General features: G+C 38.3%; 2 protein-coding genes across 3 annotated transcripts in view; one reads left to right on the top strand and one right to left on the bottom strand.

Annotated features, from left to right (window-relative positions):
- The window catches only part of LOC102219226 (rap1 GTPase-activating protein 1), a 120,696-nt gene that overhangs the window by 15,559 nt on the left and 78,885 nt on the right, over positions 1-26,252 (top strand). The gene's annotated exons all lie outside the window — the stretch shown is intronic.
- Positions 5,980-7,839, bottom strand: LOC111605792. Its single transcript, XM_023324535.1, has 2 exons — positions 7,497-7,839; positions 5,980-7,367 (listed from the first exon to the last, which is right to left on the bottom strand). Exons 1-2 carry the CDS (start codon positions 7,837-7,839, stop codon positions 5,980-5,982), a joined length of 1,731 nt encoding a protein of 576 aa, XP_023180303.1.

The raw sequence follows: 26,252 nt of genomic DNA on the forward strand, positions 1-26,252 counted from the left end.
TAATGTCATCTGCTTAAATATGTGCAAACCTCCACAACAGCAGAAGAAACTGAATGCTTATGAACTTGGTTATAAGTAGACCATGTGCACAAATAGATTCTACATAAAAGTTCCAGCTGCTACAACACTAAAACTACACCCACATATTTAAAACAAGTATTTATCTGTTTCCTAAAGTTTATTTCAGGTCAAAGCACCTCTTTTTTATTTCAGTTTTAGTACCTACCTACCCATCTATCTGTCTGTCCGTCCGTCTGTATTGTTATGGAATTCCTAACAGATGGTTGCTAAACTGCCCTCCCTTGTCTGCATGGTGATGAGCAAGCAGTGCACCTAAAGGTGATGTTAAGAATTAATTTAAATGTTGCAGAAATCTTTAGAAAAACTCTGCAAAACTGTAAGAAAATTTGATGGTAATTCTCATCACTTCTCTATCGATCTCCTGTGTCTTGCTTAGAATTGTTTATCAGTTTGGCAGGATCTAATAGCGGAAATCCTTTGGAGCTCTTACCTGTTGTAAAGGAAAGAGCACACACTGGTTTCTTGTGTTGTGTTTCCTTGGAAGAGGAGAAGCGGTAATGGATGGCTCTGGGAACCGTTGAAAGGTCAGAAGGCTGGAAAGAACTCACTGATAAGAGCCATCAGACTCTCTGGGGCAGCTCAGCAATGCTGGCAGCATGGTTCCTCCCATTACCCATGCAGCATGAAGACCCTGGCTTTCTCCCAATTGTAATTAAGTGCTATAATGAGAGTCACCTCCAATTCCACACATGCAGAGAGAGAAAAACATTAACTTTCTGCTGAAGCACACTCAGTTATTCGGTCTCATTTCTTTTACTTCTATAGATGTTAAACGATTTTTTTTTTACATTAGGGCTGTTAACGTTGATATGTTAAAGTATGCGATTAATCTAAAAAGTTTAATGCGTTGATACAGCATAATATAGATTCATTGGCTTACCTAATTTGACCTAAATGCCTCTCTCTTGCAGACGGTGACTTAGTTCAAAGCAGTGCGTTACACTGTCTTGTACTCCATTCAGCACTTCAGTTTTGCAAATGTGAGCAAGAAGATGAACGAGGAGAGTCAAACTGGTGAGCTCAGCGGCATCACAGCTCTTGCTTAATCTGAAAATTTTTTTAATTGATTGACAGCACTAGTAAAAATGAAACCTGATCAAAGCCGCTCGCTCACCCTCTTGCCGCCCCACACTTGACTGTCTCTTGGCTCCGCCCATTTTGCTGGAATCTTTCAAAATTTGCCAGGGGTGAGGTTTAGCTTCCTCATGGGAGTTAAATACACTTGAACCCCTTAACTGTTAGCCCAAAAACACTTAGAATAAGGACACTGGTTTCCTTATGACATCAATAAAATACTTTTTTTTTTCCATCTTAATAATGTTGCACATCATTTACAATAGTCTTTATTAGAAAACTACAGACAACATTGAATTTTAACATGGTAGTTTACATTAAACAATACAAATAAGACACAGAAACACAAGTTGTCGCCACTACTTTCAAAATTAAGAGTAAAGATGTGCACCTTTGAATTCATCATATCCATTACATAGTGCAATAACAAATTGAAAATGCCACTATTGGCTTTTTAAATTGGTTTAGCTTGGTTTCCATAAACCTAATAGGATTTTTTGTTAACTGAAAGGGCAACAACAAGTGAGATGATCTCATAGGCCTGATACAAAATTGCATGAACCAAATGATCCTTCAACCTTTGAGGTCTTTAGAAAGCTGGTGTACTCAGGCAAAGCCTCCACCTTTGAGTGATTAATGTACAATAATGACGATAGAGCCAGTGGTTTACCATCTAACCCACGTGAACACCCCCTTCTGTCAGTTGTAATGAAATTAACTGATACTAAATCCAGGCCAGGGTCAGAATAGTGAAATGAAGCTGAATTATGATGGCATAATGAGAGAAATTCTGGGATGGGGGAGTCTCAACCTCAGTACATCGCATACAAGCCTGCAGGAGACATGAGTCAGAACCCACGACTGTGATGACCTGCTTGCCTGCATTTTGCTTCATTGCCACAAATATTTCCAACTCTTTAATCTCCCCTCCAATAGCTGCACATTTTGGAAATCTGTTTTCAAAATTATGAAAAGTCTTTCTATGCCTGTTGTAGTCAATAAATTTGTGGTTCATGCACAGATACTTTCCCAATAAAGCCGATTATTATTCTGTTGTCTTACTGTTTTGTGTCAGACTAAATTAAAAATCTAATACAAATGTAGGAATTGTTGTTTAAGGATACTTTTTGCAGCACTTCATGAGTCTATATCTACATTAACACATGGCTAAGGCAGGAAATGTGGTTCAGATTAAAAGCAAATTCAAACGGCATGTATTTATTTTTTTGCATTTCTATTTTCTATGATTTATCATAGTTTTTCAGTTATATTGCATTTTTTATCAGTCAGCTGGACGCCTTGCTCTTTTTATCAACTGTGCACACCTCAGAAAAAGCAGCATAATCCTTCATTCAATTCTAAAGGGATTGTAATGCCTCATGCAGGGTTCTAATTTCTGACTCTCCACACATTCAGACAGTTGTATACTCCCTAACACGCATCATGCAGAGAGCTTGCTGCTGTGAAATGTCAGTAAGAAGCAGTAAGCAACACTGCCTTGCTCCCCGGAAAGGAAAGAGAGGAGGAAAACACAGCAACAGTGAGAAAAAAATGAAGCCATTCTGAGATGCAAATTTACTGCAGAAGGTAAATCTTTACTTATTGTGTAGAATTTACATCAAGAGGAAGTCAGCTAATAGACCACAGTAACACCTGCAAAGTTTGTTTCATCTGCATGCACTTCCTTCAATGACAGCAACAAGTTAGCCCTGAGGCTGTGATGGATTTCTTGGGCAAATATGTGTTTTAGTTGCAAGCGGTCATGCTTAAAAATATCAGAATATGAAATATGTGTTCAGTCAAGTTCTTCTGAATTAGAATATATTATATAACATTTGTTCGACAATGGTTGGTTATTGGTCCTGTGGTTATCTAGGCGATTATTTGCTCCTTTCAGAATCTTGCCTGCAGCATATTGAAGTCAGACAAATCTCAGTTTTGAGAATAAGAGCGGTAATTTTTAAAGGAGTCCTTGAGACTTGCTCTGAAGCACGCAACTAGTATGCTACACTAGTTGTCTGGTGGCCATTTCTTACCAGTTTCCTTCGTTTGTATTAGAGATTATAATAACCATAGCCTTCAGTGAGAGCAGCAGGACATGCAGGAGGTCAAAAAGACACAATGCATTTAATCATTGCCTGTGGCTAGAGTGCAGGACACGGTGTGTTTGCTAAATTTAGAGTCTGACGGATAAATACAGATTGAAATATTTGTTTCTCTTTAACCCTTTACTGTATTGCTTGCTTTATGTTAGAAAAAATAAAACAAATGTGTGGAGTATTTTCATTAGTTTGAGTATTTAATCAGAATTATGGTTTTATTTAAGTTTATGTTTTTACCAGAAAGGAAGCAGAAGCATTGCTTAATCTTTGGTGATCCAATCACCTTCTTATTGCACAGGCATTGATGCACAGAAGCTTCACCTATTGGTCTCCCTTTATGCCAACATGGTTTGTGCAGCAACATCATGCAATGCAGGCGGATGATCAAATATTTATTAAAGGTCTGAATTAATAAGTAATAGTATGCAAATCATCAGAGGATATGAGCGACATGAACAAAAAGAAACAGCTCACGTGTAAATGTTTATAACTTAAGCTGAAGGCCGTTCTCTGTTCTGTACCATGTTAAGTTTTCTCTGGTTTCTTTCCTTTCATGTCCTGTCATGAATTTTGTGATTATGAACCCTTATTTTAAGGATTCTGTTTACTTTAGCAGGTTCTGTATTTGAATTTTCTACTCTCTGGCTGATAATTGTTTCTTCGATTCATCCTACAATTTTTTTTCAATCCCTGCAGCTCTCAGAGACATCTGTCCTTGCCAACTGCATCATCATGTTTTCTTTCCTATATTGCTTCGTTCTATCCATTCTTATGGTGTGCTACACAGGGAATACCATTATCATTTCATTGCCAAACATTTTTTTTAATAGAACATCTAATTTTGTTAATCATTATATGTTCAGAAATCCAAAGTTCATTAACACATTAATGCATGTTTGTCATTTTGTTTCTAACTTTGTTTAGCCAAAAGCTGTACACAGAAACTGTTTAAATGTTTAATTTTGGCTCATGTTGGAGTGTTTGGGATGATCTCCTGATCCTCATCCTCCGCCCAGATTCGATCTGCGTTGATGTTTTGGTTTAAAAGAGATGAAAGGAGCCCTAGGCAAAGCGAGACTTTGCAAGTGTTGCTCTTTGTGCTTTAGTGTAGGAGGTACTTTTATGAAGAGGTTTTTTATTTGTGGCATAACTTTACTGTATTGACCTCAGTTGCTAGTCGCTGCAGGAATGGTAAGTTATTTTTTATTAAAAGCAATAGGGCTGAATGAAATGGCCTGCACAATATTTGCTCTATCATACATCTAAGTTCTTGCAGAGGATAAAACCAAAGATAATCTCAGAATCAGATAGTTTCCTTCAACTCTTGATAGTCGCTGAGTGTCTCCATCCTGATTTATTTCCCAATTCCTAAGGCTTAAGTGGCAGAATATTTTTTTATGGGCAGTGAGCTCCCTGTGAGCATGACTTTCCTTCATTGTGAACCTTCCCACACATTCTCCCTGACGGACTTTTAAATACAGAAGAAAATAACTCACGGTTTTAATGTTGCCATCTAACCTGTCACTGGTAATAGTACAAGAACGTTTGAAAGAAGGAAGCAGGGAGCAAGCTCAATGCTTACACCAAGGAATTGTTCTTAGTAAATGCTAACTAACAAGCTCAGGTGAGTAGAGGGAGAAGTTGTCTTTGGCATGTTTGTATTTTTCTTATGTAATTGCCGAGGGTGAAATTCAATACAAAGTTATTTTGGCAAACGCTGGAGGTGAACTGTTTATGGCCCCAGAGGCACTCTCTGTTGGAGCTATGCTGAGATGTAGACAGGAAGGCAGATTTTTTTTATTTAGATTAATCAATCTCGTTTGTCTTTTTCATTTGCTAGCTGAGCAATTAAAATCCAAGTATGTTAACTATTTAGGAGAGAGGAATTTCTATTTCATGAAGCTTGTGTGCTTTTTTCTGCCTCTTCACCACAGGAGATGGTTTTTTAACATTATGTATCAAAGCTAACTTCTATTAAAATTTTTGGGCTTACTTTCCATTTTCTGTGCATTTTGTCACTCGTTGAAACTGCAGGATGTGTCAAATGCAAATCTTCTGGGATGTGTGATTGATAGGAGTACAAGACAGCAGGATTGTGACACATGGGTATTTGTGGTGTCTAATGAACGTCTGCACCTTACTTTCCTTACTTCTTCAAAAGGGTAAACTACTTTCTCCTCTATTTAAACTATAAGTTATTTTACTTTCCTAGCATCCTCGCTTAATTTTCTGTTAGCTCTAAGTATTGTAGGCTTGTTAAAAAGAGGTCTAAAAGTCCTGAACCCGACCCCACCCGACCATCAAGCATATCATTTTGGTCCGATAAGATTCTGAATTTCAGGCCCCGTTTAGGTTATAGATCTAAACTCCACGCTAAGCCTGTCACGATAGCAAATTTTGCTGAACGGTTAATTGTCTCAAAAATTATTGCGATAAACGATAATATTGTTTGAAGACCTTTTTACACTGATTTAATGGAAATGACGTAATAATGCATGCAATTTCCTGCCGAAGACAGATACACTTTATTTTCAAAAGAACACTTAACACTGGAGCTGATGAACAAAATAAACAAAAACAAAAATAAAATGGTCTCCATTAACAAAAAACACACTTGAAAAAAAACCTAAAGAACATAAAGTAAAAGTGGAAATAAATACTGCATTCAACCAAAAGAGGGCAGATTATGAAGTCTGTATATTATGTTGCCCTTCAGTAATACTTACTTCTTTCCCTCTACTTCTGTAACCTTATCAAACCATGGTTTTAATGTTGGGTCCGATCTCTGATGGGCAGAAATATCTGAAGGAATATCAAAGTCAAATAAAGGGCAAGGTTTCATTTTACCTTCCACCTCCATTCTGGCCGAACCCAAAAACTTCTCCTTTCTTCTTTGTGCTCTGGATTTGGATGGTTTTACACCACCCACCTCCAGTTCTACATCATAGAATGGTAATTCCTTAAGTGAGTTCTGTACTGCCTGGGCTCTAGTAGTGACCAAGCTACAGATTGGGGAGGAAAGTTCTGCTCCTGCCACTATGGGGACATGTTTTTGGAAGAGTGTAGTGTTCTGAGTCTTGACCTGGGATCCCTCATGGCCATCAGTTTGAGTCAAATGTCCAGCTGCTGTGTTTGACACTAAATCAGTCAAAGTGGGGACATCCAAGCCCAAAATGACAGCATAAGGAAGCCTTGAAGCTAATGCTACAGGTAATAGAAATGTCTGACCGCCTATAGTTAGATAAATCTCAGCTACAGGATACTCCATTTCATCACCGTGAATACAACTTATTTTTGTCTTAGCATCACCCCACAGTTCTCTTGGCACTAAGCTAGACAGAACCACAGACTTAAAACTTCCTGTGTCTAACAAAGCTGTTTCACGTTGACCATTAACCAACACAGGGACTGTGTGAGCAGATTCAGGGGCAGGGGATGGGGAGGGTGGTCTGGGAACCGAACAGAGAAGAGAGGGCTTACTTCGTATAGTGGCAGGACATGTGTACTGTGTATGACCCATTCTGTTACACTGAAAACACCTGACATCTGGTCTTGAGGAAGAGTAGTTCTTAGCAGGGTTGGGTTTAGCAACAGAAAATGACTTTGTAGCTGAATAACTCCTAGTCTGACCTAGCGCACCACCCCTTTCACCCCCATCAGACTTACTTCTTCCCGTAGGAAAGTTTTCACGGCCAAAGTGGGCTCTTCTGGTCCCTGTCCTTGCTGACAAGAAGACTTCTGCCAAACTTGCCGCCTCCTCTGCAGATGTTGGGGCTCGTTCCCGGATCCACACCTCCAAGTCCGGATTCACCATCCTCAGGAACTGCTCCATGATCATCAGTTCTGAAATGTTCTTCACTGTAGAAGTCTCTGGTTTAACCCACTTATAGAACATGTCTTTGAGCCGAACATAAAGTTCTTTCGGCGTCTCACCCTGATGAATGTCCAGGGATTGAAACCTCCTTCTATAGGTGTCGGCAGTTATCTCATATTTGGTCAGAACGGCATCTTTCACCTTGTCATACATGTGAGAATCAGCAATGTCCATCAGCACATAAGCACTACGTGCTTTCCCAGTAAGTAGCGGAACCAGTCGGACTGCCCACTCCTCTTTAGGCCAATGACAGACCTTAGCTATCCTTTCAAAAGTTGTCAAGAAGTGCTCCACATCATCATCAGAAGCCAATGGAAGCAGCTTTGGCTCCCTCTATGTGGCTGGAAGCTGGAAAGACATCTGACTTCGTCCATCATCATGGCTGTCGCCGTCGTCATCATGAGTGTGAGGATCCTCCTCCAAAAAGTCACCCTCATGTTGTCGTTCCTCCTTCAATTCCTCCACATGAGTCTGGAGTTGTCGAAACTGTTGTTGTAAATTCTTCCATCTTACTTCTTGGCGTGCTGATTCCTTCTCAATCTGCTGGTCTCGGGCAGTTTGAGACTGCATCAGTGACTTGACGAGGCTAGCCAGCTGATCCAGTTTGTCATCAGCGCTAGCACCAGCAGCTGCTTCAGCTCCACTCATAGCAGCACTACTCTCTGGATTCTCAGTTTCATTACTTCTTTTACCACCTCTTGTCATCATCGTCTCATTGTTCGTCCAAAAGCCACACTTCTGACACCATTTGTCACTTTGACCGGCGGAGGCTCTGCGTTTCAAGAAGGAAGTGAGGCAACAAATGTCTTTGAGGTGGATTTATTTGGGAGCTCCAAATCTTCATTACACCAGCACCCTTCCCTCCTTAGTGAAACAAAGAAGCTGACATTTATACCTGAGGCAAGTTCCAACACTTACACCAGGTAAAGGGGTGATCCAAAAAGAAAAGACAAACAAACACTACTTACACAAACCTAACAATAAATGATCCAACAAATATTTACATGCATGCAAATTATTAAAATTAAACTAATCTAAAGTCAATCAAAAGTAAATATAACTAAATATAAATCCTCAGAGTATTCCCCCTCTTAATGGAAGTTGGTATGCTCCAGGAGCATTCGTCTCCCTCTCTGATCCACCTTGCTGAGACACACCCAGAAAGGCAAATACTCAATTAACTCAAATTGAACTAATCTAAATCAAAACGAACTGACATTTCCCCCTCTCTCCCACATTCTCCGAACAGGAAAGATGGCCAGTCTCCCCCCCACAAAGAATGTTCACCAAATGTCACAATATAACTAAACAAAAACTAATACAAACACATTTGAACTGAAAACAACATAATATCAATAATCAACATGGGATGGAACCCATGGTCTCCATCACATATGTTGCCCTTCAGTAATACTTAGATTTAAATAGAGAAGATGGGCACATCGACTACCTGATGCAATAGTTCACACTACATGATTTTTTGCTCCTATTTTTCCCCTTACAACAATCTTAGATCGTTGGTCTTTCTAAGATTGTGTGGTGTGTTACGGTAGATCGTCGTTGCCGCTCCGATCTAAATCCGGTGGAAACAACATTAATGTTTATTCAACATGCAAAGAATATAGAAATGACAAGGGGAGGAGTTGGAGCGAAATTGCTACCGCACTTGATAAACCCGGTAACTTTTCAGTTGTTCTTCGTTAACGTGACGTAAATAGGTTATAATGATTTTCATTCAGTCAGGACTTTACGGTGACACTAGCCACATGCATTGCAGGTAGATTGTAGTAAAGCATTGATTAATGGCTGGTTTTAAAATTAGTTAACTGGACTTGTAGTCATTATTTTGTGCCCATTGTTGGACTCCACACGGCAGGAACGAACCGATCGAACCGTTGTACCTAGGATTTCTGTCGGCTAACGTGTGGTCTCAGGTTTTGAAAATGGGCCGACAATCAGCCGACAGCTCTAAGATCGTGTAGTGTGCGCTGGGCTTTACACTAAGGAAATAATGAAGGGAGGGTCAGTGGAGAGCACCGGAGTTGAGCCTTTTTTCATTCAGTGCCATTAACAGAAAGAGAAAAAGGCCGGTAGAGACGATAATGCCGATAATTAAAATGACGTTGATAGTTTTAATTTATCGTACGATTGATTGATTTACCGTTTATCGCGACAGGCCTAGATATACATATAATCCATGATGTGAGAGAGTTATCAGGCTCCAGGGTTTACTTGTGTTCTAAACACAGTGGTGGAAGGTTAAACTGATTAATGCATTCACTTAATTAAAGTAGTTTGAATTCTAAGATAGTTATGCCAGTTTACAACAACTGTAAGATACATGCCCATGAAATATGTCACTGTGTGTGATTAAATATGCATATAAAGTGCAGTGAATTGAAGGTACATGTTACCTGAGGGAATTGTGACAAAATATGATGTTATGGGATTATTTCTGATTTAAGGAAAGCTAATGTTGTCTATGATGGAATATGTCTAATGTGTACAGTAAGTTACTGAACTATAAATTGGACTGTATTGACAGTTAAATGAGCTGGTTTGTTCAATAAATAAGCTGAGAGAAATTGGAGTAACACAGAGTGTGTCTCCCGTGTGCTCATTTACATGCTGTTTTTCAGCTTCATCTGCTGCTGACGGGTCCGAAATCCTGGTACCCTTTACCCTAGTCTGAACTAAATATTTAGTTCAGAGACAAATATTTGCCTTGTTAGCCAAATACTTAGCTCAGAGCTAAGTATTCAGCTTGCTCAAGGCTTATCATTTAGCTCAATATAATATATATAGCTTGGTCACTAAATCTTAAGCTTAAATAAATATTTAGCTTAATGCTAAATGTAGTTTGTAAACTAAATATTTATTGTTTAGCCTGACAGGGCTCCATGGGTTAAAGCCTGGTCACCAGGCGCTTGCCAACGTGCCCCTCCTCCAGGCCTGGCTCCAGAGTGGGGCCCCGTTGACCAACGTCCGGGAGAGGGAACACTGTTTTCATTGGTGGTCCTCATCATAAGGGGTATTTGGGCTGCACTTGGTCTGGTTCCTCACCTAGGACCTCTCTGCATTGGGTGACCCTACCAGAGGCATGAAGCCCCTGACAGCATAGCTCCGAGGATCACTGGGACACTCAAACCCCTCCACCACGATAAGGTGGCAGCCCATGGAAGGGATGTGTATGTGTGTGCATGTTGGGGTGGGTGTGTGTGTGTGCATTTATGTATGTGTGTATGTACAGTATATGTATGTAACATTTATTATTTAAGAATGAGAGAGAACGAGACAGAGAGAGCAAGAAAGAGTTGTATTTTTTTCATTTTTTTTCAACATGAGGAAATGAGCACAATGTGGTGGCAGGCACATTTTTAGTTTTTTATTCTCTAGTGGCCTTTATTAAACAGTAATTGAACAGGAGATTTGGAGGAGAGAGAAGGGACTGACATGCAGCAGATTACCCAAGACTTGGAATTGAACCCGGGATAACTGTGTTGAGGTCTACAGCCTCTGAAGATGTTGAGCATCCTGTCGTTCTTCTCTATTATACCAGTAGACTACACATTAGCTCAACAACACATAGGTTTCTATTTATAGCAATGTATTCATTTAAGAATCGATTTTCCTCACTAACAGTGATAATTTCTGATTATCTTCTCTGTTTCATGGATTGTGCTTCGTTTTTACTTTTTCTACTCAGTTTTTCATGTTAAATTGCACTTTTTTTTATTAAGTTTGTTATATTATATTGAATACATTTTTCTAAATAAAGACTAACAGAAAGATCACACAGTTCCTTTCATTTTTGATAAAGCCTCTTTTTTCTTATAACAAACAAACCAGATAGAACAAGTTTGGGCTTCTTCGGGGTCCAGAGTATTAAATTATGATTACAATTATCATCTAATATTATGTACAGATGTAATTCTAACCTTAATTTAACACTTGGGGACCCTGAAGAAGTTCAAACTTGTTAAATCAGCTTTTTTATATTTGGTATAAAAAAAATAAACACAGGATTTATCAAAGAAACAAAAAGATGAATGGACTGAACTTATGTAGAGCCTTGCTAATCATTTTGACCTCTCAAAGCACTTCACACTACAGTCATATTCACCCATTTACACCGATATGCATATCAGTAAGCAACAAAAGTGCCTTGCCCAAGGGGACCTCAACATGTGGCAGGAGGAAGCTGAACTCGAACTTACAACCTTCTGATCACAAGACGACCACTCTACCCACTGAGCCACAGTCACCCTGGAACGATTTTTAAAAAGCCACTGCATGATCCTTCTGTTAACCTTTTTTAAATTCCGGATTTAAACACATTTCACTACGAAAAAGTGCAAGTGCAACATAAAATGTGAGTAGAGAAGGTAAAATAAAGGACAAACCATAAAACTACAAAAACAGAGAGAAAATAAACAGAAATCATTTCTATTACAAGAAGAATTTTAATTCTTAAATTAATCGGTTGCTATAAATATTGAGCTTTGTGTTGTGGCACTGTGCCATCTGCCACTAAAAAAGTGAAGGGAAAAGAGCTAAAGTAGAGGAAGCAGCCATCGTTGGGTAAGGAATAGTCTTAGATTTAGTGCTGATGCCTCAAGATTTTTAGGTGATTTTTAAAGCAATTCTTGCAGTTTCTTGAACACTTTTGGGGGGAAATTTACATTGACCAATTGACCTAACCTACATGTTTTAGGAGATGTGGGGGAAAACCAGAGCACCTGGAGAAAACCCATGCAAGCACGGGGAGAACATGCAAACTCCACACAGAGGATCTGACACATCCTCCCTGTGAAGCTGCAGTGCTAACCACTGCATCACCGTGCTGACCGCTTTTTTTCTATTTCAAATTCATCTTAGCATTTGATTGTTTTTTGAATTGGGTTAAGAAGGGATCTTTGTTCTAGTTGGTTAATGGGGGGAAAAAACTTGCCTTTTTAATTTTTGTCACGACGGAGCGTCGCATGACATGATAGTTAAAGTGAGACGCTCTTGATTTTCGTTCACTCTTTTCCTTCTTTTTTCTGTTTCTTCAAACACAGAATGTTTCGTAGTTTTTTCCAAACTGAAAGCTTTGGCTTTTTCCTTTTACCATCCTGCATGGATTTAGGATCTGGGTTGTCCACATTCTCCTGGATGGTTTCTACAGCAAACTCTGTCTTTGCCGTGGATTCCAAATCCGTGGAACAACCTGATGAGGTTTCTTCTGAGAAATCCTCCTCAGAAGAAACCTCTTGATGTAAAACTTCAACCTGGTCAGGTTGGCTCTCTGAATCTTTCTCCTTCTCTTGAAAATCTGTAAACTCTTGTGATGCTTTTTGTTGTAGATCTTCCTTCTCATCTTCCAGAGAGTTGGCAAGCTGAAGATCCTCATCTTCTCTTTCCAATTTAATATTTCTCTCACAACTTACTTGTTGATATTTTTCTGCTTGTTGTGTTAGTGCAGCAACATCCGTTTTATATCTACAATTCAGCTCCTTGTACAAACCTTTAATCTTCTCTAACTCAGTCTGAGTATCCCTTTCCTTTTCTTGCAGGAATTTCATATCTTTTGCTGCGTTTTCCTGGAGGACGGTATTCATGGCTTTTATGTTGTGGAGTAGCGCCAAGTCTTCCAAGTGAACTTTTTTCTCCTCAGTTATTTGCATCTGAAGATTTTCCACCTGCTGTTGAAGTGAAGAATGGCTTGCTTCATACTGGCCTATATTAGATTTTAAATGTTTTGCGAGCCCGTTGAATTTCTGCTGCAGGGTCTGGAACTCTTCTGTCATTGTTTCATAGAGATGATCTTGCTCAGCTTTCAGTTTGTTGATTTCCTCAAGGTCTTTCTTCGCTCTCTCAGAACTGGCTTCTCTTTCACAATCTATCTCTTTCTTGTATGTTTCTACTTGGGCTTTAAGTCCAGAAACATCTCTATCATACTTCCCGTCGAGTTCTTCATATGAACGTTTGACTTGGTCCAATTCGTCCTGCAAACTTTTTTTGCTGCTTTTCAGAAATTTGATTTCTTTTGACATTTTTTGAAACATATCTTCCTTTTCAGCTCTTAGATTTTCAAGGAGCTGTTGTACCTCACTATTCCTCTCTTCACAAAACGTTTGTATCTCAGCCTCCTGCCTCACCAGAGCAATGTCAGCTTCATACTTAGAGCAAAGCTCCTCGTAAGAAGTCTGGAGTTTGTCCAGTTCTTCTTGGAGGGCTTTACCTTTCTCTTTTTCAGCCTGGATTTCTGACGAAAATGCTTCCTGGCTGAGGAGATGGGCCGTCTTTAAATCTACAAAGTCTTGTTGCAGCATCTTCTTATTCTTACATCTCATATCGTTGTGCACCTTGGAAGCAAGGATTGCAGCGCTGACAGCTGCTGGATCACTAAGCTTCTCTACTCTCTCGAGTTCCCTCTTTGACTCTTTGGACTTGTTGATGAACACTTCTTTGATAGCTTTCTGCCTTTTTAACTGGAGTTTCGTTTCTTCCAGCTCTTCTTCCATGTGGGCCAGTCGTTGGTTATCTTCAAACCTTTGGGCTCTCTCCATTTCCAAAAAAGCACGCAGCCTTTGGATTTCCTCGTGTAAAACATTCGGGTGCGCAGGAGGGAACCTGCCTTTGGAGTTGTGCTGGAATCCCCTTCTCATCTGGGGTCCCATCTTTCCATTGTGGTATCTTGGGTTTTGATGAAACATTTTCCCTTAAATAGTTCTCTAAAATCAGTCGGTTTCTAAATTACCTGAACGGTATTTGAAAGAGCTTTGAGTATGTCTGAACTGGTCAGCTATATAGCAAGCAATGAAAGATATGCAGAATTGTGTTCTGTACATATATGTCTAGTTGATGACATCACACAGACTGCCTCACTAGTGACATCACAGAATCTTCTTCTGCTGGTGGTGTTACATCATCTCACCAGTAAATTTCATGCTTTTTATTCTTGTTTATATTCAAAATAGTCGCTTGTTTTTTTCCGCCATATGTGATCATTTCTTTTGAACATTTTTCAATATCTATTCATTAGAAAGTTAATTTTGCTTGTTTAGTCAAACATTTATTTTCTTCTTCTTGTGTCAGCAAACATTGGAAAAAGAGAGCTGGAAAGAAAATTTGTAATAAGTAGATGAGGTCTGGAAAGTTTGTTTTTTTTATCAAACATTTATTGCTTCTGTAGTTTTTTTTTTTTTTGCTTTATATACATATATTGATGTGGGAAGAGGTAACATTTTGCTAAGTTAATGCCATGAGTAGAAATAAATATATAAATATAAAATCCTTTAATAAAATGAAAATGACAAGAACTAATTAAAATAATAATAATAAAACAATTGAACTAGTCGGGGCTGAGCACAAATAAAGTTGCAAGATTTACCCATGAGAAAACCAGGGATCTCAAACCCACCCCACCATGCTTGACCACCACAAACTCAGTGTGTGCCACAGTAAATGTTAAGCCTAGGTCATTTTCAGACCTATGCAAATGCATGATTTTTGTTTGTATGTCCTCATATTTAGGTCCTCTCTTCCATGATCTACCATCTTGGATGGTAGATGAAGACAAACCAAGATCAACTGACCGACCGATTAATGACGATGGGTGTAGTAGCGGTGTTTCACCAGTAGGTGGCGCGTGGAGACTCTGAGCTGCCTGTTGCTCTGCCGTTTCTCATAAGTTGAGAGAAATGGGAGTAACGCAGACTGCGTCTTACATAGAATAGAATATAAGTACTTTATTCATCCCAGCAGGGAAATTACTTCGCAGTTACAGCATAGAGACAAAACACAATAACAACTACCACTTAGTAGTAGTTGTAGATAAAATAAAAAACATGCCGTGATGCTAGTTGGTTAGCACACTGTAGCGGCGGATAATAGAGGGTTCGGTAGAATTACTAACAATAACCGCTGGTAAAGGAAGTTGGGATATACATAGGCCTGTCACGATAGCAAATTTTGCTGAACGATTAATTGTCTCAAAAATTATTGCGATAAACGCTAATATTGTTTGAAGACCTTTTTACACTGATTTAATGGAAATGACGTAATAATGCATGCGATTTCCTGCCAAAGATAGATACACTTTATTTTCAAAAGAACATTTAACACTGGAGCTGATAAACAAAATAAACAAAATGTAGCCACTCTCATTCGACTCATCTGCTGTATGTACTCTGCGTTGTGTGTAATAGGCAAAGGGAACCAGGAGACGAGGACACCGGGGTGTATTGCAGCAGTAGGGCAGGTTTATTCTGTTTAAAACAAGAATATTTCAGCACTCCAGTTCTTGGGCTCTGGCTTTCCCACACACACCTCTCCCCAGCGCAGCTTGGCGCGAACTCGTACAGAACTGTGTTAAAACCAACCAAAATTCTCTGACATCCACAAATAATAAAGTAAAATGTCAAGACGATTAAAATAAGACCCAAACAAAAATAATCTGCCCATTAGTTACAATATTTTATAATTCAAACTGAATTAATAACAAAAAGGATTTTCCATTATAATATGAAAATATATGAAATACATTAATCTAACATTCAGATAACATTTTGAAGCAACTCACATACATGTTTAAAACAAGAATATTTCAGCACTCCAGTTCTTGGGCTCTGGCTTTCCCACACACACCTTAACCAATCAAAAGAACAAAAATGACCACATTGGCACGGTAAACTCAATAAATGTTATTAACGTGGGAATTAAGTACCCAGTACAGTGCTGTGCTAAACATAAAACAGTTGGGGAACAACATATAACAACTTGTGAGTTTGGCAAACATACTTTTAAGGACAGTTTGAATACTTTAATACACAAACAGACTACAGCTTTGTACACTTACCTCCCCCCAGCATAGCTTGGCGCGAACTGAGGAGGGCAGCGCGAACATACAGGATATGACGAGGAGACAGGAAACAAGAAAATAAAAGCTTCTCCGCCAAAATAAAATACAATTCAAAAACTAAGAAAAACAAATATACACAGGTAATGAGGATGGATTTGAGGTGAAATATAAACAGTTTTACACACTTGCTACAAAAACAACCAAAAACAAAAATAAAATGGTCTCCATTAACAAAAAACACACTTGGAAAAAAAACTTAAAGAACATAAAGTAACAGTGGAAATAAATACTGCATTCAACCAAAAGAGGGCAGATTATGAAGTCTGTATATTATGTTGCCCTTCAGTAATAATAAGATTTAAATAGAGAAGATGGGCACATCGACTACCTGATGCAATAGTTCACACTACGCGATTTTTTTGCTCCTATTTTTCCCCTTACAACAATCTTAAAAAGTTGGTCTTTCTAAGATTGTGTGGTGTGTTACGGTAGATCGTCGTTGCCGCTCCGATCCAAATCAGGGGTTTTCCCCTTCTGGGACCTTAACGCAGCCTATAGAATGTGACAGGTAGCCAATCAGAAAGCTGGATTCTCCTCCGAGCTTTCTGAGGGGAAATTACAGAGGGGAATCCCAAACAGCTGATACGGCGCAACCCGAAGTCCAGCGGACATTGGAGATGATAGTGGAAACAACATTGATGTTTATTCAACATGCAAAGAATATAGAAATGACAAGAGGAGGAGTTGGAGCGAAATTGCTACCGCTGTTGATAAACCCAGTAACTTTTCAGCTATTCTTAGTTAAGGTGACGTAAATAGGTTATAATGATTTTCATTCAGTCAGGACTTTACGCTGACACTAGCAACATGCATTGCAGGTAGATTGTAGTAAAGCATTGATTAATGCCTGGTTTTAAAATTAGTTAACTGGACTTGTAGCCATTATTTTGTGCCCATTGTTGGACTCCACACTGCAGGAACGAACCCATCGAACCGTTGTACCTAGGATTTCTGTCGGCTAATGTCTGGTCTGTCAGGTTTTGAAAATGGGCCGACAATCGGCCCACAGCTCTAAAATCGTGTAGTGTGCTGGGCTTTACACTAAGGAAATGAGGAAGGGAGGGTCAGTGGAGAGCACCGGAGTTGAGCCTTTTTTCATTCAGTGTCATTAACAGAAAGAGAAAAAGGCCGGTAGAGACGATAATGCCGATAATTAAAATGACGTTGATAGTTTTAACTTATGGTACGATTGATTGATTGATTAACCGTTCATCGCTACAGGCCTACTCCACGCTATAGCTTTTATTTGCTGTTTTATGTAGTACATTTTTCTGGTAGATGGGCTCTTCCTTCAAATTTATTTTCCTATTTTGTTCATTTCCCCTGAAAGACAACAGGTTTTTATTAAAAGATATCAATCTAGTTTTGTCATTACCTGCTTGTATGCACCTACAACTTTGTTTATGTTTGGTACACAAGGCTAGTCATTGCTTACTGATAGCATAACTACAACACCAGTTTATAGACTTTACCTGGAAGCCATAGTGGCCCCCTCAGAAGCTCCATAGTGGCCTTGGGGCCCTACGCGGCTGCTTAGTTTGCTCATGCCTTGGGCTGGCCCGTCTATTTCACTTGCTATATAAGACAGTTTATATCCCAGGTTAGCGGTTCAGATTCAGAAATCAATGCTGACTTTGCATTCAGTATTAACAGCACTATATTGTTTAAATGCCAGGAATGTCGTATTTTTTCAATGCATTAAAAGGGTCCAGAACTATTTGAACATGTTGGCCTAAATATGTTGCAATTTTCCTATTACCTAAAAAATTGCTATTTTTGATACCCCACTCATAATTACTTCAAAAATGTACGTTTTTTGTTATATTTTTCACCCATGGAGGTCGCCATTTTTTCACCGATGGGTTGATGACGTCATTCGGCCCATTCTTTACTGGAGTCTACAGAGTAAACACAGGAAGGCTAACTTTACCGGAGTAGTTGTTTATCATATTGCGTTTGCGTAATTGCGTAATTTTAGATAATGCCACACTCACACTACCTGCTGTGATAAAAATAAATAAATAAATAAATAAAATTTACATAAATCTGGATAGTTTCACACATGAAAGAAAGTGCGAGAGCCGGAGTGGAACACGACGAAGGAGCTAATCTGGACCCTGGACATTTCTCCACAACACTGAGCCATTTATACCAGCAGAACTGGGAAGCCTCTAACAGGTTATCGTTACCTTAAAGAGCTAAACATAAATGCCGTGCTGCCGCTGAGACAGGCAGCGTTGGACGCCCCTTGCCATGCTAACAGGAGCTATACGGCCTGCGGTACTGACATCACCAATCCAACTGGACCGTAAAGTCCGATGTCGCTGTGACCACCACACCAGACTCTACTCAGCACAGCTGATGCTGAACCGCAGACAGCGCTACACACGGTGGGAGAAAGGTCAAAGACAAGCAGCGCTAATGGAGCTATTACTACTAGAAATGCTAATGGACCTAGAACACCAGCACTGTGAAACCACTACCAACAGTGAACAAAGTTCGGACCCTAAACCGAACCCTAACTGGACACAGAGCTATAGAAGTGCTTACCGGATCACACAGTCCAACCAGAGGTAAGTGTCAGTCATTGTTTCATTTAGGAAGCTGAAGGCAGCAGCAGCTAAACCAGCTCCTACAGCCCACTCTGCCCTCTTCCTCTGTTTGCTCCTCCTCCTCATCACCTCTTCTGATTTCTACGCTCCAATCGATTTCAATTAGGAAGGCTTAATAACATTTCTCATCACTGTTTTGGCTGGAGGAGCCAGGCAGTTGGACCATTACACGTAATTTACCCGGAATGCATTGCAACGTGAGCAACATGGCGACATTCCTGTGAAAATATTTTATTAAAATTTATTAAAAAAAACCTAAACATACAGTAACTTACAGTGTTATTACTGTATTGTTTTTACATCTAAGATAAATATTTCCCAAATAAGATCTATTTTTATAACTAGTCGTGGTTCCCTTTAAGGCAACGTAAGCTGTTTATAAATCTGCAAGTGATCTCCAGCAAGGTATGTTTTTTTCTTGCATTTTTATGCTGCCAGCAGTTAATCCCTGATCACTTTGACAGGTTGTAATTTATGTAGGGTGATTGCGTCAGACACTTTTCCCTAGGTCTCGCAGGGAAGCTCCTCCTTTGATGCTTGTCTGCAATATGATTTGACTGCTGAGTTTTTCTGTTGGTGATATGTTAAAAAAGCATTACCTTTACTTTTTGGCCAATATGGTTTGTTTGAGTGATGTTGACAATATGACAAATGACAATGTGCACATTGACAGATGGAATCATTAGTCTTCTTTTAAACAGGAAGAAGTTTGCCAAATTCTATGACAGGCTAAAACAGGAGAGCTGAAGCTTCCCTCCTTTGTGCCTCCAGTGATCTGGTGGTGAAGACACCACCAGGGGACTCACATGCATCGTGTTTACTGCTCCATCTTGCACACCAGCTCCTGAAGGAGAGAGTTTCACCTCTGGAGATTAAAACACTGGAGCGATTTGTTCCTGTTCTGATTTTATTGCTCACTAAGCTGCAGCTGTCTGAAGGTTAGCTGTAAATTTAGCAGTGCACAGAAGTTGTTTGATTGACAGGAAGATGCACTTCTACTACACAGCTGGGTGTTGTTGATTGTCTGTTTGTTTAACAGTAAACAGGAGTATTTTACATTTATTTTGAAATGGAGATATTGACTGGAGACATTCCTTCTCACCTGATCCCACTGCACCCTCTGTCTCTTTTTCAGGCAAAGTATTGCTTCAGGGACTCACAGTCCTGAGGGTGTGATTCTAGGTTTATAAATTAAACTTACTTACTTAACTTGCTTACTTACAGATGTATGTATTCAGTTATTGGTTGATAAATATCTATAGAATTGACATGAATAAATAAAATTCTACATGTTATATGCTGTGATTTAGCATATTGTCAGAAAAAATGAAACATTTCCTTTTTTAGTCTTTATTGGAAACTCAGAAGGAAACCAGAAATAAATATATTTTAAGTAAGGCTAAATTGCAAGCTTCTACTGTGACTGCTGACCTCATTTGTAATCATATTAAACAGATTCATCATAGACCACATCAAGCAGTGGAAAAATGCGACAAATCAATCCATATTTAGATTGAACTGCAATTATTAAGCATAGTGTGTGTGTGTCCCATTTAAATTTTGCTGTCATATTCTAATAGTTTCTTACTAACAAAACAATTCAGAGTATAGATTGTTTATTTATGTATATAGTCAAGACTTTCCACAGCAAATAATTTCTTCAAGAGGGAATTTTATGTTTTTGAGAAAACTATTTTACATGTTTCTTATATTTTCCATTAATAAATGCTTTGACTTAATCATATTACTAACCAATCATGAGGACATACACGCTTTTTCATTTGTTATTGAAAGTCAATGACAGAGGCTTAGCACTGGTATTAACCCCACAGTGAAACGCCTTCTGAGTTTCCATTAACCTCCACAATAGGACTGTCTGCTAATTTTCACAGCTCCACTTTGGCAATAATTGATATTCATGATGTGTATTCTTCCAGCTTCCAGTTGAATTCAATATAAACAGACTCAGAGGTTGTGGGTGTTTTAATCTGCTTGGGGATATGTGCCACATTGAACAAATCAGTCCACAGCAAACATTGCACACTATTATTCTATGTTAAATGCACAATATGTTATTCACTGTAGAAACATGGAGTCAATAAATATTTCAAAATAGGACATTTCAGCCAATAAACAGGCGACACTTGAAGAAGATGTCCTTCCTCTAACAGATGGCATGCTTATTTCTTAGTGATGCACTGCTCTGATGAATAGAGCTCCTAAAGGAATAGCATATAGTGGCAGCTTTTTATGCATTTGATTTCTAGAGACATCATATATTGTTTACTATGGGAACAGCTGAAATAAAAGGACATTTTGTAGCCTGCAGATAAATTAGTATCTAGGGAATTTACACAATTGAAACCTGACCATGTCACTGGCAACAAAAGAGAATTTAAGCTCTGTTGTTGTTACATATGATTGTGTAGAAATATAGTCTATTTTTCTTATGTATTTTATCTTTACATCTTACTGCAGGTGTGTCTGCTTGGGAATACAAAGTTAATAAAAAGAGTTACCAACACCACATGCTCACCTAATCACTGCTTGAACAAAGAACTTTGTGGCACATTTAATGTGAACCATGATGTGTTCTGTTTTTTGGTTCCAACCTCTGCTGTCAGGAAGCCATATAACTCTCAACCTTGAGTCAAGGGAAACAAAAAGGAAGAAGAAAAAAGTAGTAGGGAATGTCCAGCATATAGCTAGGTATGACAGATGAGCCTGTCATGAAAGGCATGTTGCATAGTCAGGGCAACATCTTTCAGTGTCATGCTGTGTTAATTTCTGTACGGTTCAGGCATGCAGCAGTTTGCAGCAAATAGAACAGATGAAGATATGGTGCATTTTATCTGCAGGTTGAAACCCCCCCACAATTTCCAAGGACATCCAAGGATGTGACAATTCTGTTACATCTCTCCAGAACGGAAAGATGTGACAGATGTTTTATCATACTGTATCTGGGTTTAATAACCATGCTGCTGGTTGAAGAATAGAACTGAAGAATATTATCAGTTATATTCTTCTGTAAAAAAAAAAAGATAGATTATTTTTAAGATGTGTGCTGTAACTGCAATTAAAAAAAATCTTTATGAGGTCTAAGCTGTAAGCTGTGTAGTCTATGTTGTAAAGTAGATAATGAAAAACAAAACTTAAATAACTGGGATTTATTGTGGTGACATAGGGCTTTTAAGTTTACTTTATTCTTGAGCTTTTGAAGTTGGGCTTTATGCACTGCATTATACATCCGCAAAGAAAATTATCATTATAATAATTAGTTATTTATAACAATAATTAGTTGATCATAACAATCAACTCTAACAATGATTGTGAACCCTAAAAACCAAAGTATGGTTGGGAATTGTTACTTTAATTTTTTTTTTCTTCTTCCATGTGACCACAAGCACATGCTACATTTCAGTTTAAAAGTCTACTGTTAAGCAGTTCAGATGTACTACTTAGCATAATTGGTGTAGTGAAGTGGACTCTTTGATAATGAGCAGGTTTATTTTTAGAGGAACATTTGTGTTTGTAATGCACAAGCTGTATGATGTGATAGATTTATAGCCAAAAACACGGTTACACATTTTGTGGTGACTTTTACTATCATCGCAATATATTCTACAAAATCTTAAGATAAACTTTTAAGTTCATGTTACCCATGCCTACCTAATAATAAAAAAAACTGAATACATTTCCAACCTACATGATATTTTTTCTTGTGGAAAATATTGTTCACGCTTACTTGTAAATAGAACGCAATGAAATGGTATAAATGTACCTGTCGCTGTATGACTCAGATTAAAGTAGTTCAGAATAAATTACTTGTCCATTAAAATTCCCCCTCCTCCCATCACCACAAGTTTATTATATCTTGTACAGACAGATCAACATTTATGGTGAAACCTTGATAGCACAAATACGCAAACATTTAAAGTCTCCGCTCTGAATGAACAGTTTTTCAGAAGATTTTAAACAACCACCCTAGTTGACATCCTACCAGCAGCCTAATAAATAAGGTTACCATGACAAAATCACACACGCACACAAAAAAATCTGCTATACTGGATGACTTGCTTTTTTTTTTTTTACAATTTTACAGACTTTGCATAGTTATTGGAAAGATGATGTTCCTTTAAGCAGTCAATGCTTAATATTTCCTTGTATCCATGAATGGGATCAATCTGGTATTTTATAGCATTGCTGGTAGCCCAGGGCTCCACCGTGGTTCTCCGTTAAACTCATTACAGGCTTCAATATTTAATATCATGGCTTCTCTGGGGAATATTGGTCTCTCCAAAATATCCTGCTCATTCCATTGTTTAATGGATTGCCATCTTTGAGTGCTTTCCATATTGGCAAGTTGCAGAACCTTACATCATCTCACAGCCAGACTGTCTGCGTATAAATAAATAAAAAATAGATATCCATGGTCCACATTCTGATATCACATTTTCACCTTATCTGGGTTCTACAGAGGTAGTTTCAAATGCAGCACACAGCAGTTAGATATTTTTCTGTTTAAGTGCAGGTCTTTTCTCTGCAGTCTCATACAAATGTAGCCAGGGCAAAATAATGTATAAGCTAAGAACACTTCTGATACAATGCTGATTTTCTCATAGTACTACAAGAACTCCATTGTTGATTCACAGCTATTGAACAATGTAGAATTATCTGAAACAAATAACTGCTCCTCTTAGCTGAAATGCTATAATTGGTAGTATATATAAACAAAACAGTTGCCTCGCTTCAAATCCTAACTTATCTTATGGAAATTTGGGAAAAGTCTTAACCCTGGTGTTATCTCCTGGGCAGTAGTGAACTATGAGGTATGAAGTCGAGATATAGTTTTATTCCAAAAGTGGTGTTAATAATACATCAGTTGGAAAGAAAACTGTTTCTGGCTGTGAGCCGATTACTGCTTGGATAGTAAATGGCTAATTTTTATCTTCCTATATTTGTTATGAGGGATAGCATTAAAAGTGCTAATAGCATTCCCTAAAGGACATATATTGAGTCTCTTGCTCCTTAAGAAAATTAAAAATAGCTGATAATAAACAGGAGGTAATATATTTTTCAGTAGCACCAAGATTTTTGTGGTCACCTTACTTACTGGTGGAATAACTTTAGGAGCTGTTAGCAAGGAGATTGAATGCATGGTGTATACATCTTAACTTTAAGACCAGAAACTAAGAGTGAAAATTTTGTGAATATTTTGTGTTTTAATAGTTAGCTCATAAATGAAGATGCTTTCTTGTTCTTCTAAGGGTTTCTAGGGGAGTCAAACTTCATGAGGGCAAAAAATTCAACATCACTACTCTGCACTTAATAGTGTAAGTGGGTTAGATGTGTAGAGAAGATTCTAATGGTCAGTGACTGACAATAGCTATTGCTTTGTGATTGTGTGTTTCAGTTTGACCAACCAAGTGAAGCAGGTTACTACCAAACCTGTACTTAACAGAACTAGCTGAAAAGAAAGCTAAACTTCTTCCCTGATAGAAAAAGCTTCACTTGTCCTGGGAGTGACAACTGCTCCAGCTCATTTATTGCGCATGTTCCTCATCCTTCTTGGCTAACATTTGTCAGGAAAACAAAACAACAAAATAATACATAGTGCCACAAAAGTCAGAAAACAAACCAATAATGGTAGTAATCTTAATCACAAACACAAGACATTAGGTCACATATGGAAATACCGAACTGAGGCAAATTATTTGCAGAGAAACTTTCCAAGCTGAGTTGTTAACATTTCATGAAGTACATTTTTGATCAAAGTTATATTTCGTCCTTTGTCTTGAACATTTCAGATCTTCTCTTTTATTCAGAAGTTCAGCAATGATAGATTCTCTTCTGCCTCTTCATCTCAGATGTGACCTTGTGTTTCCCTCTCATCTATCATCCTGAAATACATTCACATTTGATAGGCTTTGCTCTCAAATGGAAATATAGTATTGGGGAAAAAATAAAATGACCAAAAGGTTTCAGACATCAGATAGTCTATCCCTTTTTTCTTTTTGTCCTAAAACCATCAGTAAGCCTGAGACTTAGAACTTTAGCAACGGATGTGTGTTTTCTTTGGTTAAATCTCCTAGGTGCTGTCTCCATAAAGCATCAGATGTAGGAATTCTCGTTTGGATTGTAGAGAAACTCAAAGGGTCAGAGCGAGCACTGATTGGACACAGGCTGCACCATCAGATTTAGCGAAATGCCGCGTGGAGAACAAAGGCAAAAGAAAGAGTGGCTTTGCCCTTTGATGTCACATCTGAAGTTGAGGAAAGGGTAGAAATCAGTGTGACAGTGATCACACTTCTGCTGCAGACTGTGACACAAACACAAATCTTTTTTCAGGTATGGTTTCAAGCCAGCAATTCCATTTTTTTGTTCACTTCACAGTAATTGTTACAACCATGTTTCTGCGTCAGTGTGATAGAGCACAAACCTTTTAGTGAGTTTACAGACACTAGAAATAGGCCTTATAACACATGGTTTGAAATGACTGTGTTGTGGAAAAGTCTGCTGTGAAAAATGAACAATTCTTGCTGTTTGTCAACAGTTTAAACATAACATGGAGATGGATGTTTGTGCTTGTATCTTAGAAATTAAGACGCTAATAAAATGGCATTGTGAAACTTTCTTTTAAACTGGACCAACCAATTCTGTGTTTTATAATTGCACTTTAATTTGTTGTTGATATAAACGTAAGGGTAGCTAATCAGTTGATGTATATTTTTTTTATCTAATAACACTATTATGTTATACGTATCATTTTAGATTATTTGGAATGCATTCAAAAGCATTACATGTAATTTTCATTACAGCCTTCTTGACTACATTTTTGACAGAAATGTATTTATAGCAAAAATTGCAGAAATTTCCCATCGGAGCCTATTATTGCTGCCCTCAGAACCATGGACAGCAACGTCTGAGTACAATTTACCCATTCAGTGTTGCTTTGGAGACGGCAGAATCATCTCTTTTGTCACATCTGTGATAGGATGTTTTGTCAAGTGACAAGCTCAATGGCTTCATTTCCACAATTTCTTTTGAATTTTTTCTTGCATTGATTATTTTAAGATGTCCTGGCCTCCAAATTGTCTGTCTAACACGATTCAAGCGGAGTAGACAGTCCTAAGTTGTGATGGTGTGTGTTCTACCATTGAATGCATTTGTAGGTCCTTGAAGACTTGATGTGGCATGCGTCCACATCATATTGTGCAGCAATGGCCAAAAAATGTTTGAATCCTGCTGCTGGGATTGAAATCATGAACATAGAAGTTTGCAGCAACTACCACTAACATTTGCTAACCTGACAAATAAGCATATTTTTGTTGTGCATAGGTATTAGAATGGATTAATTGACAGTCTAAAATGTTAGTTAAATCTTGAAAAGGATTTATTTTTGCTCCTACCTACATTTTTAGTTCTGTCGTTGCAACATACTTGAATAAAATGTCTGATACTTGAATATGCGTGGCCAAAAAAGACTTAATCTCATTATATGTTTTCAGATTATAAACTCATTATGTAACAGTATAAAATTCATTTTCTTCAGTTTTATTAATTATCCATGGGAATGTTTGCTGTGAAAAGGAGACAATAATGAG

Source organism: Xiphophorus maculatus, chromosome 20, assembly GCF_002775205.1.
Source record: "Xiphophorus maculatus strain JP 163 A chromosome 20, X_maculatus-5.0-male, whole genome shotgun sequence".
NCBI classification, from domain to species: Eukaryota; Metazoa; Chordata; class Actinopteri; order Cyprinodontiformes; family Poeciliidae; genus Xiphophorus; species Xiphophorus maculatus.

What these genes read in the sequence shown, in the direction of transcription:
- LOC111605792 (XM_023324535.1), bottom strand. Translation starts at nt 7,839, where the DNA reads ATGATGACAAGAGGTGGTAAAAGAAGTAATGAAACTGAGAATCCAGAG. An exon ending in CAGCCATGATGATGGACGAA is followed by an intron (nt 7,368 to 7,496) that starts GTCAGATGTCTT and finishes ATTGGCCTAAAG; the next exon opens with AGGAGTGGGCAGTCCGACTG.